General features: G+C 43.0%; 1 protein-coding gene across 4 annotated transcripts in view; it reads right to left on the reverse strand.

Annotated features, from left to right (window-relative positions):
- STOX2 (storkhead box 2) overlaps positions 1 to 18,687 on the reverse strand; it is a 127,475-nt gene that overhangs the window by 60,809 nt on the left and 47,979 nt on the right. Inside the window, exon 1 of one of the 4 annotated variants that reach the window (XM_054064950.1) lies at positions 17,454 to 17,962. The exons of 2 other annotated variants lie outside the window; for them this stretch is intronic. In XM_054064950.1, coding sequence (XP_053920925.1) covers positions 17,454 to 17,646 — 193 coding nt within the window. In that variant the 5' untranslated portion in view covers positions 17,647 to 17,962. Of the gene's footprint in view, positions 1 to 17,453; positions 17,963 to 18,687 lie in introns of those variants that run through there. One more of the 4 variants, XM_054064955.1, reaches the window with a different exon arrangement.

Below are 18,687 nucleotides of genomic sequence, written 5' to 3' on the forward strand. Positions count from 1 at the left end.
AGAAGGGTAGTAAAAATCACAACATGGAAGCTGGCAAAGTAGTGCTACCCATGGAGGAAGCTAGAAACTAACAAGAGCACTTAAATACCATCAAGTTGCTGAATTCCTTGTCTCTTTGGCTATAAAGTTCCACCTACTTCTCTGGCTTCACTGGTCTCATTATGGAGCCAAATTTAAGATTCTGACTGAATTCCGAACTTCCTACTCATCCCCAACTGCTATGTGGGGAGTGAAAGGTAAGACTGAAAAAAAGTGAGTGGAAGAAAAAAGCTAACCTTTGATTAGTCAAAATGAGAAGCATGGGAATTTCAGGAGTGCAAGATTTGAAATCAAAAAGAAACCACTTAAAAGCACGTGCACTACCGTTAAGACCATAAAAAAACATCCTGTTCTGTATCACTGATGCTCTGAGAACCACTAGAAAGCACATTCCAACTTTGACCCCTAAAGCCAGACCACATTATTCCCAAGGTTTGCTGTACTAGTGAGCCACAGAGCATTTGCTAATGATACATGAAGACCTGCCTCATCCTGCCTGACAAACTATCACGAGAAAAGCTATAAATCTAATATTTGTTCCCTAAAGTCACTCCTCTATATAAACTACAGCTGCAATCACAGTGGAGATGTCATTGTTAACAAGATGTAAGATTGTCTTCTATAATCACAAAAGTGAGGACAAGCAATGTAAGAGTCCAAATTTTGAGGTTCATACGCTAAAAAAAAAAATTGACATTTTACACCACACATCAGACGTGCTTATCTGAATGCAAGCTACAAAACCAGATTGTGCCTTTTGTTCTTCACAGAACAAAACCCACACAACAAACCCATGTGGACCAAGAAAGATATGAGCATAACTACAGTTTCTAGATCTTCAGAAACAAGTCATGCCTTGTTATATGTTTGCTGATGCTCTGAGCTGGTTTTACTCAGCTTTTACAAGCACACAACATAGCATGAGCCATGAGACATCCAACAAATTAACCTACACTACTCCTGTCTATTCATAACAGGCTTGGTGTCAGGCCATCAGTTCCTTGGTTTTAAGAGTCATACCACCCTGCCCTTTGTGGCTGTGAAAGAGGTGACAAGAGGGGTGCGTAGGATTTGACCTCATATAACATAAATATTTCTATACAAAAGACTTCCAAAACCAGCAAAGTTGAGATGCAAATGTTAAAGAAAAGGTACAAATGCATCTATGAACATGAGCTCTTTGCAATTAAACTCATTAGGCTTTGGCCTTTTCCTTCTGACTACATTATACTTGTGTCTTCAAAGATAAAAGTAGTCGGGCCAAAAAAAATACCCAAAATGCTCACACACAAACCCCAGCTGCTTAGCATATTTCATTACCATACTGACTTCAAAAATACTGAGCAATTTAAACCTGCAAGCCACTTGGCTTTAGTTACAGATAAGTGCCTGAGATAAGAGAAATATAATTGTTCAATGTAATACTGTATTTTGTTCTATATAAACATTTGCTAACACTGCACTTCACATATTTTGTTTCAGAGTTGTGAAATGCTGCTGAATGTTCCAACTTTATTTATGGCTGCGCCTTTAATACGCACACATCCAGGGTTCCCCTCAATGCTAAATTAAATAAACTATCATACCCACAAAGTGCCAATGCAATACAGAGCATAGGCTACAGGTTTCCAGCAGACACCCAGCTGATTCCCCTCCAATGCTGAAGAGGCAGGGGAAAATCCTAAAAGGATCTGCTCATGAAGAGCTCTGAAATGGGGATTCACAAGACAACCTTCAGTTCTTAATAAAATGCTTTGGGTTTAACAAGAATTTTTCCATAATTCACCTTTAAGTAAATTAGACACTCTGAAGTTAGGGATCCCGTATATTTCCAAGGGATCTGTTTGTAGACTTTTTTGGGGACCTAGCTTCATGGTGGAACAGAGAGTGCGACACTGTTGTGTCTATTAGCCCCACACTATCAGTTCTTCCACATCACAGCTCTTGGACAGTTATCTAGCAAAACTGACAGAAGTGAAGCAGTCTCAAAGGTCTTACGTCTCCCTAAGTTTTGGTGACCCATCAAACGGTCTGCTGAGGAAAAGACTAAAGCCAAAGCTCAGCCATATACGGACATATCAGAACACCCACAAGAAGAGACGTGGTCTGTGAAAGAAAACAATGGAAAACACATCTCAAAAACTTCCTGGCTTTCTTCACTTTAATAGCTACTTGTGAGTAACTACTGGGGAGAACCTTACAGCCTACACTCAGTGAAACCTCCCTCCAAACACTTGAGTTTTCTGCCTTCTTCACTCTTGCTTCACCTAAACATCAGCCTTCGGTCCAACTCCCTGCCCTCCACACTTTCGGTAAAATCAAGAGGACGGACTGTCATATTGCAAAGACAGCAGGGTGAAGCTCAGGATCATAGGAGGGAAAGGTGAATTCTATGATGTCACACTGGCATGTTCTAGCAAAGTACGACATCGCACCAAAAAATTTGGCACCTCACCCTGATTTTAGGATAGCCTGCAAGTAAACTCAGCAATAAGCACTTAAGGCTCCAGTTCTTCCCCTTTCCTCACCTACATGCTTTTGACGTAAGTGCCCCAGGGTCTTCTCCTTAGCCTTCCCACGAACACAAAGAGCTCTAGATTCCTTTTCACCCCTGGCACAAGCAGAGGCATCACCAGCCTGTGTGCATATGCCAGACCAGACTGAGCTCATTGCTGTCACAGCAATAACACCATTCATTTCAATGACACTCCTGCAAAGATAAGGTATTAATCAACGTGAGTGTGAATATCTGCCTTTAAATCAGAAAATTAGGAAGAAGCCAGCACCGCTAACGAACGCAGGACTAAAAAGTGCTGATTTTTATACCGCAAATGATCCTTAGTCTTCCCTGACCATCATCAAGTGGAGTCCAATTTTGTTTTCTGGCTCTCCGTCTAGAGAAACTACTTAATTTTTGCTAGCAGTGGACTCAAAGGCCTTGATTTTGCTCTCACCCTATCAACCAGTAACAACGAAGTTAAAAATCAATAGAATTGTACGGGTATACAAAGAAGAATCTGACCGTGAGGTCTATCAGGTCATTTTCAATGATCCTCCAATTAGAGAAGCCAAATTAAACATTTAACATTTGACCTCTGCTGTTGTTTCTAGATTAGCTAATACAGATTAAAAGCCCATACGCTTTCAAAGAGTTCACAAAATAAAGGTTTTTGATCCTTTCAAAGGGCATTTGACATGTTCTTATTATGCGCTAGAATTTAAAATGCTGTATTTCTTAATATGTAATAGGAACTTCAAACTCTTAAATCATTTACTTTGGACTTACTCTGATTAAGCACCCACTAGATGCTTAGATTAGATCATGGACTGGAGCGGACAAAAATCAATCTCCTGTGAGAATCTCAGTGCTAGAGTGGTAGTTAACACTTCTGCAGATGAAACAAGAAGTGACAAATTCAAAGATTGCAGAGAATGAATTCTTACACTCTTAAACTCGAGTTTACTACTAAAATTTCATCACTTTTCTATCATTTTTACTGGTTTGTATCCTACACTTTCAACCATTTGCATTGTTTTTCCAATATTTATATTTTAGTTTTGCCAGGAGACACATCTGCAACATCATTTAGAATTACTAACAGCATGCACATCTAAATTAAACACCTGCAGATGTACACAAAGCACAAACAAAATACACTCACGTTGGTGTACAACATAGTCTCTCCAAACAGAGCATATGAAATGGATGTGCTCTGATGCTATATTAACAAGTAAAATACAAAAACTTCAGCAGAAAGCTAGAGATTAAAGACAGCAGTCTTAAAAAGAACATAAGGTAAAATTATATATAACCTAAATAAATATCTCATGCTACTCAGCACATGCAGTGAAGTTAGTTATTTTGCACATACACAGCAAAAAGAGGATTCCCATGAGCGTCACTGAATATGCATACAGCATCCCTTGGGAGGACTGGACCATGCACAGCATGCACACAGAGCATCACTGGAAAAACAACCACACACAGTAATTTCCATCCACATTCACACAACACACCTGAAATCTATTTCAGAAAACAGATTTACACTCCTACGATGCCGGTCTTTGAATTAACAGTGCATGGGGACATACGATTGACAGACACTTTGGCAGCTCTGCAGAGAAATGATGGTGAGCAGACAGGTATTTAGCTCTGTGCTCTGTCAGCGCTTCCAAAGGCAGCCTATTTGCTGCACACATGGATGGGGTCCATCTAGGCTCAGATAAAAATCCAGATATCTTAGTTTTGAAAACTGCTCAGCCCAATTTACCAGCCTCCAGAGATATTTAGCGTTTGGCTCTTGTGGAATCAGCACTTTCACTAAAACACTCAACATGTCACAAGCTCAGGAAGCCAGGCTGGAAAGTTATGGCCTTTAGCTATTAACAGAACAATTACCTCGCAACCAAGATTAATCTTGTGAGCCAGCTAACACCTCCATCATAAGGAAAGGGGAATATCTTGGAGACATGAAACATTACAATCCATTTCTGCAGTATTTTCTCAGGACAACTGTCCTGGAACTGCAGCTCTGCGTGATTAATAAGTGGAAGACTTGGAAACGAGCAACGTCTTTGCACCAGATCCTGTGCGCAATGTGAATCAGGAGTTGACATTTTTGGAATGTCAAGAATTGATACAACAAGAAATTCCTGCTTAATGCAAGCCTTTCATCTAGGCACGTGTCACCTTTGAGATGAGACAGCTCGTGATACCCAGGATTCAGAGGGGTAGAAAAAGGAGGAACTAAGGGAATAAAACTAACTGAAAGAAGAAGGAAGGGGAATTACAGAAATAATTACCAAATGCCTGTTTCATGACCTCAAAACCTGTCTTATGTAAACAGAGAACGTGTGATTATGTGAATACTATTCATATCCCAATCACAGGAATCTGGAATTTGTGCGTGTTGTATTTGCAGAGGCAATTGATGTTGCCTCTTGACCTAACAGCTGATCTCTTCCACCACCAAGATATCAAGGACCTCAAAACCATCTTCACGTTTGTATCCTCCTTATTAGTAAGATATTGCAAAACAGGACAACATGAGACCCATGAGATTCAGGGTTAGTAGTGATAAAGCACACAATTCAGGACTACCAAAGCACAGCTCCTCGTATACAAGGGAAGCAGACGTTAGTCCCCTAATATTCCCACAGGTACCACAGAGTACACTTGCAAGGGAAACCTGCTGAGGATTACTAAAAAAAATGCATTGCCTGAAACAGTGGGAGTCAGGGAAGCTCCACTCTTCCTGGAGCTGGGGAAGTGCCACTCACACTTGCTCTCTTCCTCCTTTTCCCTGTTTGTGGTCATAGCGGGAAAAGGATCTGAGTCTTAACTGGCATAGCCACTCTTAACATTCTCACTTGTGGTAAAAAAAAAAAAAAAAAAAAAAAAAGGAAAATTTTCCATACATGCTCCACTCCAGCTCTTACTGGAAAATGATCACCCAAAACTGCCACTGCTCAGCAACGTATACCAGAGTGGTTTTGAGATATTTTTTATTCTTGCTGGTTCCCCATAATAGAATAGCTCTCCTAATGTTACACACAGCAATCATCCATTTAGGCGTACACAAAACCCAGTCCAAATATTCCAGTTTGAAAGTCAGATTTGAAGCTTATTTGCTACCAGAGACAGGCGACAGTTCCCAAGGGCAGCTGTGCCACCAGACAATTTTGCCACACCTAGCACTGACAGAGCTTGGTTTGACACCAACCAATGAGTAAAATCCAACAGTCCACATAATTTTGTATGTGTTTTAATTGTTTGAAATACATCATCTTATTCAGCCACTCCACTAATTAGTGAATGAATTACAATGACACAAGCAGGTAAAGCTTTTTCCTGAAGTTTTTTAAAATTAGGTTCTATTATTTAACTCTAAATGCTACAGTGAAGCACTTGATTTTACTTTATTACATTTCTTGAAGAGGTGAAAAAGGTAACTATGAAACCTGAGTGCGCTGTATTGCTGCATGCCTATTGCTCTACTCAGAACAACCAGCACTGGGACAAACACTGAATGAGATTGACAGCTGGTAGGCAGAAAAAAAAGTTGTTTCAATTATTAGCCTTTGAAATGAGCTCAGAGACACGCAAGTGAAGGAGCGACGGTCCTGATTTAAGTCCAGCAAGGTAAATGACTTAAAACTGAAATCTAAGGGTGAGCTGGGGAAGAGCACTTATGGCCAGGATGCAAGAACACAAGCCTGCTCTGGCAGAAAGGCAGCTCTGCCCACACCTCCTCTTTTTGTTCGCTGCCATCACATCCACGCTTGTTTCTGGTAAGCCTGTCCCAGTTTCCCCAGCTGTCCAATCTATGGCCCTTATTCACAGGCAGACTTCAATTAAAAGGGAGCATTACTCAGCAGATACAGCTATGCCCCTCTCTGCCTTTCCAGTTCCCTGATGTAGGCAAAGAATACGTGCAAGAGAAATGGGGATGTGCATTGTTTGGGGAAGCTGCACCGTTAGGAGTTAAGGTTTCCTACCTGAACAGTCAGCCAAAACTTTGTGCAGCTTTCCCACCAAAGGATAGAATTGGCACCTTGGGGACTTAAGTGTGCATGCTCACCTATAACCATTAGCACACACGCACAGAGCACAAGTTTGAAACGTAAATCTTAATAAACTTCTTATACTTAACTGTGCTGCTCAGGGCAATATGGAAGACCACATAGCTGATGAAGAGCTACTGCACGTGGCTCAAAAATAAACAATAACTTATGTAGCTACTTCACTCTCTTGTGAAAAGAGGTAGTTAAGAATGTGGGTTTTAAAATGAGGCCACCAAAAGATGACTGAATTTTACACTCATGGTTACTGAAGAATATTTCTGCAACTAAAATAATTACACAGACAGAACCTAAGACTGACTCAAAAGAAAATGCCTCGTGATTTTAGAATAAAAGATCTGCTAAATGTTTCATTTAGAGACGGCTGTATCTCTTCCCACAGAAATTCTAAAACGTTGTTCAGAAACTGAGACTGCATTATACCTCACTGGAAATAAATGCAGAAAAGCATTTTTTTGCTCCTGTGTTCTGTGAAAATATTCCAAGCAGATCCATTTTTATGCAGATATCCCATGCAAATATGATTTCAGGATTTCACTCCTGAAATACAATGTCTATGGAAGGACACTTGTCCTATACAGAAGCCCAAATTATTTGCATCAAAAGAAGCGTGGCCAGCAGGGCGAGGGAGGGGATTCTGCCCCTCTATTCCTCTCCTGTGAGACCTCATCTGGAATATTGTGTCCAGTTCTGGAATACTCAACATAAGAAGGAGATGGAGCTGTTGGAACGGATCCAGAGGAGGGCTGCAAAGATGATCAGAGGGCTGGAGCATATGAGAATGGGCTGAGAGAGTTGGGGTTGTTCAGCCTGGAGAAAAGAAGATTCCTAGGAGACATCACAGCAACCTTCCAGTACCTGAAGGGGCTATAAGAAAGCTGGAGAGGGACTGTTCATAAAGGCTTGTAGTGAGAGGACAAGGGGAAATGGGTATAAACTGGAGAGGGGCAGATTTAGACTAGGCATAAGGAGGAATTTCTTCACCATGAGGGTGGTGAGGCACTGGCACAGGTTGCCCAGGGAAGCTGTGGATGCCCCATCCCTGGAGGTGTTCAAGGCCAGGTTGGATGGGGCCTTGGGCAGCCTGGTCTGGTGGGAGGTGACCCTGACCATGGCAGGGGGGCTGAAACTAGACGATCTTTAAGGTCCCTTCGAACCCAAACTATTCTATGATTCTGTGATTCTATTTTCACTGAGTCTTGGTCTCACAGTATTTCCAAACAATGACCCCACTGACCAACTGTATACATGTATACCACTCCCCATAATTTTTATAAGATTTTTTGTAACTTCCATCACAAACCAACATAACGCATACAATTGCAAAACATTTGCATCTAAAGAACAAGAAAGCAACTACATCCATCCACAATGAAAGCAGAGACTAAAAACCTAGGAACATGTTACAAAACCTTAAATATTGCCAAAGATGGATTTTCTTTGTTCACAGTTTTGGACTGGACTAGTGCAAAGGGAGGGAGTCAGCACCTGGCCTAAAAGCAGCAAGATGGGCTGCTCCCACCTGTAATTCTATCTCTGCATCACTAAACCTGCCTTAAAGTTGGCACCGGAGGCTGATGGAACACTTGGGCATTGGGTCAACTTTCCATGGCCAGTGGTATCTGCCCTCTGCCTCTCAAAAGAGATGTGCTGCAGACATACCCAATTTACATGTGGGGGTTGCAGCTGTTTCAAACTTAATGTTAAAGCAAATAAACCTTTTGAGTTTTTTGTTCCCTCTGCTCACTCAGCCAGCCTGCAAGACTTACGCCTAAAAGCACACAAATCTTAAGAAAAACTTGCAAAAATATTTCCATTTCACCCTGTTTAAAATAATATTTAGTTTAAGGCTTACATGTAGCAAAACAAGGTCACTGTATGATCCAAGAATGTAAATTCTCAGCAGAGCAGAATTTAGAACATCCTATGAAAATGAAGATTGCTACTTCGCTTTAAGCACTGTGAAAAGAGGCAAAGTTAAACACCGCAATGAAAATTAGTACATCATTTTTACTGGCTTCTAAGATAAATGATCCAGTCTACGGGATTTAAAATGTTATCACATATGGTCAGAAGTTCATCTTCTAAAACTAGGTCACAGGTCATCAACAGGAAATTCATAGGAAATGATGAAGGAAATTAAAAGAACACAAATGGGCATGAAAACTTGTTTATATAATCTAGGTTCTCCCAACACAGCTTCCTGTGTTATGATGAACTCAGCTTTCTTACTGAACTTTGCCTTTTCCAGGGCACATTAAATAAGTATTTCTGAATTGTCTATTATACTCCTCAAGCCTCAAAATGTTGAGGTCAGATTAACTGCAAAGGACCATCCACTCATTTTTTTCTTTAAAAAATACAGCTGGGGAAGAAAAAGGTAGCTGGAAAAGGCATTTTGAAATCACTAAATGAAGGTTCCTATTCACTATGAGCACCTCAAGAACAGGTGTGTGAGATGCTTCACGGACAGTATCTGAGGGCCAGTATCTGCCCCCTCACTGAGGGCAGTATCCAAACTGAAGAAGAGATTCTCATATTGCTTCAGTTCCAGCATCCCACCCAAACGGCAACTGCATTCTCCAATACGTTTGGGGAAGATGATGGTTAGTATTAAGGAATCTGTTCTATTGTAATGTCAGACAAACTTTTCACATACAAAACCCATGGCCAACAAAGCATAAGGAAGAGAAAGACCTATAGCTCATCCAGGTTACCTGGACAAATATTTAAAAGGAAAACCTGCTAAAAAGAGCAGTTACTGCTTAATCATTTCAGCTGAAAGCCAAAGCATGCAACATACTGGCTATTCACCATTAGCTCTACTGGATCACAGAGGAAAAAAAAAAAGTTACTTTTTACAAGGCAGATACAAAATGGAAGACTTGCAAGACACTTTTGCTGTCTCTCTTCTTGCCACTTTCATTAAATAAAAAGACCTAGCATAACTACAATCAATTTCTCATTCATCCTTTTTCACAATACCCAAAATCCATGTGCAATTCACCAACCATCCCTACCCTCAAGGGCCATAGGTCCACATAAAAGTCTCCAAATAAAAAGCAGTTCCTCAAATAAATTGTTCATTTTTCCTCTTTCATCTTCTGCTTTTACACTATATCACATCCGATAATACCATAAAGATCTTGTTCATAACACCACAACTTTAGATTTCTAATAAACTGTGCATTTGTAGCTATCTCCTACAGTGTTTCTGACTAAAGTAATAAGAACCACTCCTCTACTTTAAAAATTATAGGAATCACATCATCTATGATTTCATGAAAAACAACTACCTTTGGTTTGTGAGGAGTTGATTGGCAAGGTGACAGTGGTAACAGGAGTGAATAACATTTTGCATCATTTACTGATGCAGAACAGACTTTCTTTTTTGGTTTACGCGAAGAGGAGATGGAAAATTGTTGTGAACATCGTGGCATCCAAAGGCTGATCTGCACACCAGATTTTACTTGCAAAATGAGGACTGCTTTGTTCACACTAAATACACCTGGTTTGGGACATTCATTCTTACCCCGTTAAGCACTCAAGGCCTGGGTTGAGATAGGACCTTTTTTGTGACTGGCAACATTACAGTACAAATTAAAGCAGACAGCTCCCCAACTGAACAGACTGCAATCTAACTGCTGCAGGAGCTGCAGAAACAGTTGAAATGCCTAGGAAAAAAACAATGACCACAGACACAACTGGGAACACCTCCTTCACCTCAAACTTTCAAACTCAGCCAGTTTAATCTCTCTTTGGGGGAAGGAAAAAAGGAAACTTCTTAGCGTTTTCATAATGAATCCAAGCCTTCTGAAAATCAAGTTTTCTTGTTTTGGTTACCTTTTGCAGGCTGCTTAAAAGCTGCCAACAGAGCCCAGGGCTCTGTCTACACTGGACTGCTCTACCCACTCCACCATGCTGAACGCCTAAATAAGCTTCCTGTAAAGTCAGGTTCTCCTTTGCTCTTTTTTTACCCCCGTCTTCTTCATGGAGTAAAATAATCCCAGTATCTATATGTCATCCAAGAGTGAGATACTAAACAGCATCAGTAGAGCAACCAACTCAATAAATGTGCAGAAAAAAAAGCAAGCCAGTAGCTGCAAACAACTTTCATACTCTCCTCAGAGCTACAGGCAGTCACTTGGGAGCAATAAATGTCAGTTTGGGAGTTTTGAAGCTCCAGTATTCAAGCATTTTTCCTAGGACTACTCTGGTTGCCATTGGCCTTGGTACCAAAAATTGGTGCAAGGACAAGTATAGAAGCACGCAGTTTTCTGAAACTTTTAGAGCTACTTTTAACCCATAGTTCTGCTTCCTATCCTCTAAATGAACTATAACTTAAAGTGTTCTGGTTAACTTCAGACCTTCAGGTCTCGGTTTCAATGGCTACAATGCCTTTTCCTTTTTCTGGTAACAATTAAACTCAATGGTAAAGTGGAATTGCATGAAGCATTCACTAGATACTTCTTACAAAGGGCAAAGGCTTAGATTTACATCTACTCCACCAAACACATCTAATACTCAGTTTTGATAATATAATGGAATCTTTATAATTTGAAATAATGTAATACATCATGCTTTTCAAGGAAAAAACGCCTCAAAATTAATATTTATTATTTAGTAAATCTTACACCTATTCTAAATTGGCCGACAATTTTCATCATGGTTTTAACACTGCCTGGCCTCTTCCAGCCAGGTAAAAGCACACTCAGGAGAAGTCAAGAGTAATCATATTGGAAATTTTTTCAGCATTGTTTTACTTGAATCATGGCCCAGAGTTTAGGTAATAGGATGCTGATTTGGTTTTAATGCTGTTCACAGCCCGCTACGGGTTATGAAGCAGTCATACTCAAGAAACTCTCAATTTCTGGAGGACTTCTACAATGTGTCTAGTAAAATATCGTCTTTTCAGTTTTCATACCTAATTGTACTTATATGTCTTTAAACTGTGCAAAGAACATTACAAAGATGGCAAGTTCACCATGGGATGGACTTTCCTGCATACAAATGAAGGCCTATTGTTGCTCACAACTGAGCAGGTCACTGGGCTAAATCAAGGTGATCTGCAAAATCCTCACATTTCAGCCTCCTCCAACAAGTAATGCATTTTCCAAAGATGTGGCTGCTATTCAATTCCAAAATGGCAAGATATTCGATACCTTTCAAGTTATCAAATGTTGCCAACAAAGACAGAGTGTAACTTCTACACCTGTGAAAGACTGGGAGCTATTTGTGATGAATCAGTACCGTGTTTGATCTGATACCTTGTCTATCCTTGAAAGAGGAACTTCCTGTATCTTCACTAGGCTATTATGATGTCTATGCATATATATAAATTACTTTCTATATATAGATTACTTTATATAAATTTATGCATATAATAAATTACTTCAATCACAGGACTTCTGGAAAACACACCTAGAAATGTATCTGGATTCAGACTTGACACCCCTGCACAAAGCCAATGAGACGACCCTCTTTGGCAACCGGATCCTGGAACACCTCTCTGTGCCCCGATGCTGCTGAAGGTCCCAGCAAACTGGCAGGGAGAACACAGGGACTTTGGATGCAGCAGCAACAGAGGCTGGGGAGGAAAAACAAGCTGAAACTTAGCCCTGCAGGGATGTGCACTTTGAACTGAGGTAGAAACATGAAGAGGTCTAGGTAAGATAGGCACACACACCGCCTTCTGTTTCTTTCTTATATGCACTCCTCTTTGACTTAACTCATACGCCATGAACAAAAAAAAGCCACTCTGCATCCTCCTGCTCATGGGTCACAGCAGCCATGAAGAGCAACAGGTACTCGAATGCACTTTGGTCAGGTGAATGCACGATGGGACACCGCCTACAGCCTGGTCTAAAAGTGAAGTCATGGACACGCAGAAAATATCTTGGTATCTGGTAGGGAAGGACCAGGTGTGGAGACAGTGGCATATACACAGGCGAGGGCATAGCCTGGGGAGTTAATACTGCACAGGTAACCACAGGAGTGAAAAAAAGGGGTCTACAAAAGGAGGAGAAAGAAGACTGTCTTTTGTATTCTTTGAGGTAAAAAAAACAGGATAAAAAATAAATGAGCTAGAAACCACAAAAATGACTGGTCTATGAGCTTGGACCAAGTCTGTGGTCTGAAGACAGAGCACACTTACACCCCCTCCCCAGTTCAGGATGCAGGGGAAGTTCCTGTTTCTCCATCAACGTAAGTGGATGCCCAAGAGGCTGAAAGGGACTGAAAAGCACAGCAAGTCCAGGAGCAACTTCCAAGCAGCAAAGCAAGCATAGCCCCTGAAGTAACTGAACAGAGTGACCTATGTGGGGTTCACCAGGTCTGCACGGGCTGAAGCAAAGGAGATGGAGCCAGAGTCAAGAGGCAAAGCTAGCCCTGCTAGCCACTGACACCTACACACTCTGATCTTTTCACTGTCCCATTAATGGGTCTGGTCTAAGACAGTCTAAAACTACTTAGAATTCAAGGAGGCAAAGAGATCACATTACTGTTAAGCAGATGAGTCGGAAGGTGTTTCTTAATACCACATTGAGTGAAAAAGAAGGTGATGCAATACCGATTATTCTATTAAATATTAATTACAATACAGCTACATTCAAGCTAGAACACATTCCTTTAGATAACTGAGTTAAGGGATGGAAGAACCAAATGAGCTTCAAGGCTTTGCATGTATCTGTCACTCCTCAATTAGATTAAACTTAGTTCTTCAGATCACACATGGTTATCTCCAAATCATAATTTTTATTACAGGGGAAGTTCAACATTATTAAGAAAAAAAAAAAAAAAGAAAAATAATCAGGACTCTCAAATTTACTCAAATTACTCCCCAAATCCCTCTCACTGTTCAAGGAGGCTGAAGAGGCAGTCCTGGACCTTCCATCAAACATCCTTGCAACAGAGAATGATATCTTTTCCTTCTACAAATTTTAATTTGCCCACAGATACCATCAGTTGGGTAGCAGCATTACATACTTCTCTCCTTTCCCTTCTGCTTCAACTTGGTAATCAAACTCCAGTAACAGCAGGGCAACACCAAGACCGAATTTTACGCTTCAACTACAGAGCACTGAAACCTCTGCAAGGAAATTTTATAGCAAAGAACAACAAAGAAATAGCAAACTTTTCAGAAAGTAATCATCAAATAAGCATGCTTTGGAATTAGATTTTACCGTTGTGGAAAGCTTGTCAGACATTCCTTGATTCTGTATGTGCTAGACTGTTACCCTACACCGCCTCCATCTCAAACCCATGCATTACCTCCAGCAGCAACATCTTCAATTAAAATAGCTCAAGAAAGACTGCAGGAAAAAATTATTTCTTTCCAGAGCGCTACTCAATTCTGGTAACATTTAATGGCTGGGTCAACTACAGGGTACAGTTCCTCTCTCCGCTAAAACAAAGAACAGGATCTGCCTGTTATTTAGGAGGGGGAAAAAAAAGAAGAAAAAGCAAGAAGCTTCCAACATTTCAAAACCTATATATATTATTACATCTGACTTTTTGGAGCTCTCCTAAGTTTCAGTAAGTTTTATCCTGCTTGGCAGTTTCAAATGTTTTCTTTATTTTCCCTTCAACTAAGCAACAATCTATCAAAAACTTCAAGAGTTTCTCCTTTTTCTGTAACGCATATGAATTTTATTGGACTCAAACTTTTCAGCATCTCTTTTCATGCAAGGTCAAAGCTCTACATTGTTGTAGTTTTCTTTTTCAGTGTGTTTTCTCCAAGTCAGTCCTCCACTGGGAAATTAATATTCCGCATGAACAATGAACTTCTTGCATGGCCTTTGAACCTAGTGGTTGCTAGGAGGCCTAAAGAAACCCTGGAGTACAGCTGATTTAATAGTATGTATCAAGAGATTATTCAGCAGTAGAACTGTGTGATTTTCTTAACTCCCTGCTTCTTTTCCTCCTTACTTCCATCTCCCTTCACCTATTAAATAATCTTTAAATTTCAGATGAATTGCATCTACATCAATCTTCTACAATGATGGGCAGTTTGTTCCCCAAGTATTGACAAACGTGACTTACAGCTGCCAATGCTGCTTCTCATCGAGCAAATATGAAACTGGTCCTCATCCAGTTTTACAGCAAAGGTTGCTTAAAAATCAGGTGTGCCTCATCTCTGTAGCATGAGATTTGCACTCCCACTACAAACAGGGTTCTGCACAGTCTGTATTTTCCCACCACCGTATTGACTCTAACATCATTCCTCAGTGTCTCTGTGTACTGAAAGAAGTGTACATATATACAGTTCTCCATGCCCCATTCAGGCGTGCTCAAATATTAATGTTTTACGCTTTTCAGCACCTAACTGAAAGCCGTTTGACTGTCTGCTTTTTCGTATTTCCCTAAGCAGAGTAATTGAGGCAAAACCCCAAGGTTTCTTTCCCACCGTCCACCCCCACCCCAAACAATGTGGCATTTAATTAAAAGAGAACCACAATAATGCTAATGGTGATGAGGTTAAATGGTTGGATAAACAGAATGCAGCCCTCTGAAAAGGCCATGTGTTCCAGGACACTTTCTGCCCTACAGTATTCTGGGTGATAAAGAATGTATTTCTGTTCCTGATCCTCACAACTTTTTCGGCCAGAAGACTTCCTATAGACTTCCTGCAAGGAAGAGAGTTTCTTTCTAATACTGAGAGGTGTTGAATACAGCAGCCATTCCTCCCAAAACTAATATTTGGAAAGGCAGTGGACAAAGACCCTTTAAAAAATAAATGAATGTGGAAACTATCCATCAAGAGAGAACAATTGCATTTCCAGCTAAAAGCCTACTAAGCTGCTGTTGTTTATTTAAAAGAAAACCACAAAAACAGTTGCCGATTTTAATTTTCAATGTATTCCCCTCCAACAACTTTAGCAAATTACTCAAACGTAACCTTCTTCTTCAGCTATTGCAGTTGAAGTCAATGTGCTGCATATTCATTAACACTGTATTCCTGGGGTCTGGAGATTACTTTAAAACGTTCATAGCAGTTTAAAACTCTATGCCCATCCCCTCCACGACACAGGTATCTGCCAAAAAATGCAGGGTGACGCAGCTGATTGTGCAGATCACTGGTGTTTGACTGAGAGCCTGGTGAGATCGTACCAACCTGCCAAGATAAGCTTTAACAGAGCCAGGCTGCTTCCCTGAAGAATTAAAAACAAGCAAAAAACCACACCGCTTGGCACAAAACGTTCACGTGAGCTCCTTCTCCCTTAAAGACGGGCTTCAATAGTGAATGGAAGGCCTTGAAGTACTGACTTCAACAGAACTGACACAGCGGATCTTACAGTGGGAATATCAGGAGGTTCTCGCAGAACAACAATCTTTGCAGAACGGGCAGATTTGGCTTTCCAGCTGCTTTCAGGTCCTGCAGCACCAACAAAACAAAACAATCCCTCCACCACCACTCTCCTCTTCTTCAGCTGTTCAGGCATAAATTATCCTTGTCATTTTCTCTCAAGATGTGGCTTCCCAGGCGAGGGAGAAATCACAGCAGCTATTGCCAAAACAGCACAATATTCGTACATGGGTGGATTTTTCAATAAAACACGTATTATTTCCCTTGTGCTCGGCCATTAGAGAAAGAGCAGTCACGAGACATTTTTAAACCATGAGAAACCAATCCTGACTGAAGAGATGTGTTTATTAGGGACAGAGATAGGAAAGCGAGCAAATAACTGACAACCACAATTTTTGGCTCAACCTTTGCAGCAGAAATGGGGGAGGGCGGTGGGGACAGGGCTGGAAACGTTTTCAGTAACGCATAATAAATACCTTCGCTTTCTCCCTCTTTTTCGCCTTTAAAGGAATCTGCCTACTCAACCTAAATCGAACCTCAGAGGGAAAACGTGCCTTCGTGGTAAATTGGAATTTGCCATCATAGTAAGGAAACGCTATGTGCAATCGCCACAATAAGGAGGCAGAAGAACAACAAAGAAGGTTTCCAGGATTTTCTGCCCCCGGCCCCCTCCCCATCAGCATTTTCCCAAGTCTTCTTTTGGGTGTTTATGAAATGTCTGAATTCCAAGGCCATGAAAACGATGCATTTCAGGATGGAGCCGCTTCCATCACCAGTCCCGAGGCTTTCCGAACCCGCAGCAGCACTCCACCGGAGGCCGAGCCTCTCCCCAGAGCCTGCCTTTTTTTGTTTTGTTTGTGCTCCCTTTCTCTTGCACAAACAGTGCGGTGCCCGCGGTTCTCCCACAGCCTCCCTTGAAAAGCAGCCGAGGGGAGAACATACGTGCACGTGTGTGCGTTCACACTCACAGGTCTGGTCTCCCCCTGCACCTCATATAAAGAAGGCGTTAAAAATAAAGCGTGTTTACAGTTCGTTTTCACCAAAGCACCCTCGGCGAAAGGAGAGCCACGCACGCGGAGAGCCCGGACCGAGGCGAGCAGCTCCGCAATCACGGGCGACCCTTTCCAAAATGGGAAAAAAAAAAACCCACGGAGCCTCGATGACTGAAGCAGAGTGAACTGCATGGGAAGGGGAAGGCGCAGGGCAGCGATAAACACCCAGCACACGCATGTGCGCACAAAAGGACCCAAGGGCTCCCGGCTCCGCGCTCCCGGTCATCTTTATCCGCCCTTCTCCAACAAGAGACGCGACCCTGCATCTATTTCACCCGACTGATAGATATTAAACACCATATTGCGAGGCCCCCGCTGCGAATCTCGCAGAGGTTCAAAATGGTGGATGTAGGCTGGGGTGGGTTTTTTTGTATATATATATATATTTTTTTCGCATTATTCGTAACAACTTGCTCTCTCTCTCTCCCCTTCCCCCGGAGCCCCCGCACACCGCCCCCTCCCCGCGTTCTACCGACCTGATGTCATGTATCCCCGCGACGCCTGGGAGAGGAAAGCCGGTGGGAAGTGTTTGTGCAGCCGATAGTCCTTCTCGCTGCGGGACCTCACGCGGTCCGAGGCTCGGTCGGAGAAATCGGAGCTGGGCCAAGCCCTCCGCAAGGTCGTGCTCCTCGTTTTCTTCATGGTGGGGCCGCCCCCCCCGGCCGGCATCAGCCGGGCATCCTCAGCCTAGCGCCGCGACACCTGCGCGCATCCCTCCTCCTCCTCTATCTCCGCGCCGCCACGCCGCTCGCTTTTTGTCCTTTCCCCCCCTCCGAGCGATCCTCCGGTCTCCCCCGCGCCCCACAATGCATTACACTTCATTTGCAACCGGCCGCGGATCGCGCCTCCCTTCCCCCCCCGCTTCGGGGAAAAACGAGCGTCGTGCGGGCGGGTTCGCGGGGGGACGCGGGGTGAGCTCGGGGGGGGGGGGCACGAATAGAGCACCGGGGGAGCCCCCCGGGCCGGCTCCGGCAAGAGAGGGGCAGACCGCGGCGCGCCCGGCGCTGGGGAGGCGGCGGGAGAGGAGGGGAAAAGGAGGGGAAAAGGAAGAGGAGGAGGAGCCCCGAGCTCCTCTCCCCGCCGGGGGAGGGGAGGAGGCGGCCGCGACCCCGCGCTGCGAGCGAGGTGCGAAGCCGCGGCGGGAGGGACGCCGCGCGGGCCCCTCCCGGCTCCCACGGTCCTTCCTGCCCTCCTCTGCCGCCTACCCCAAACGGGTGCAGCGGGGGGAGAGGGGCCAAGAGGGATTTGTGCCCCCGCGGAAGCCCACGAGTCCTCAGCAGCACCTTCTGCTCCCCGTTGGTGACTGGAGAGATGCTGCTTCCCAGATCTCTCCAAGAGAGAGTGAGGAATCTCTGGTCTATCACACCATGGGGAGTTGGTTGGTAGCAGACAACGTGAGCCAGCAGTGTGCCCAGGTGGCCAAGGAGGCCAGCAGCATCTTGGCTGGTATCAGAAACAGCGTGGCCAGCAGGACCAGGGAGGCGATTGTCCCCCTGCACTCAGCACTGGTGAGGCCACACCTCAAGTACCGTGTTCAGTTTTGGGCCCTTCGCTACAAGAAAGACATCAAGGTCCGGGAGTGTGTCCGGAGAAGAGAAAGGAAGCTGGCCAAGGGGCTGGAGAGCAAGTCTTATGAGGAGCGGCTGAGGGGACTGGGGTTGTTAAGTCTGGTGAAAAGGAGATTTTATCCCTGTCTACCTGAAAGAAGGT

Source organism: Cuculus canorus, chromosome 4, assembly GCF_017976375.1.
Source record: "Cuculus canorus isolate bCucCan1 chromosome 4, bCucCan1.pri, whole genome shotgun sequence".
Taxonomy (NCBI): Eukaryota; Metazoa; Chordata; class Aves; order Cuculiformes; family Cuculidae; genus Cuculus; species Cuculus canorus.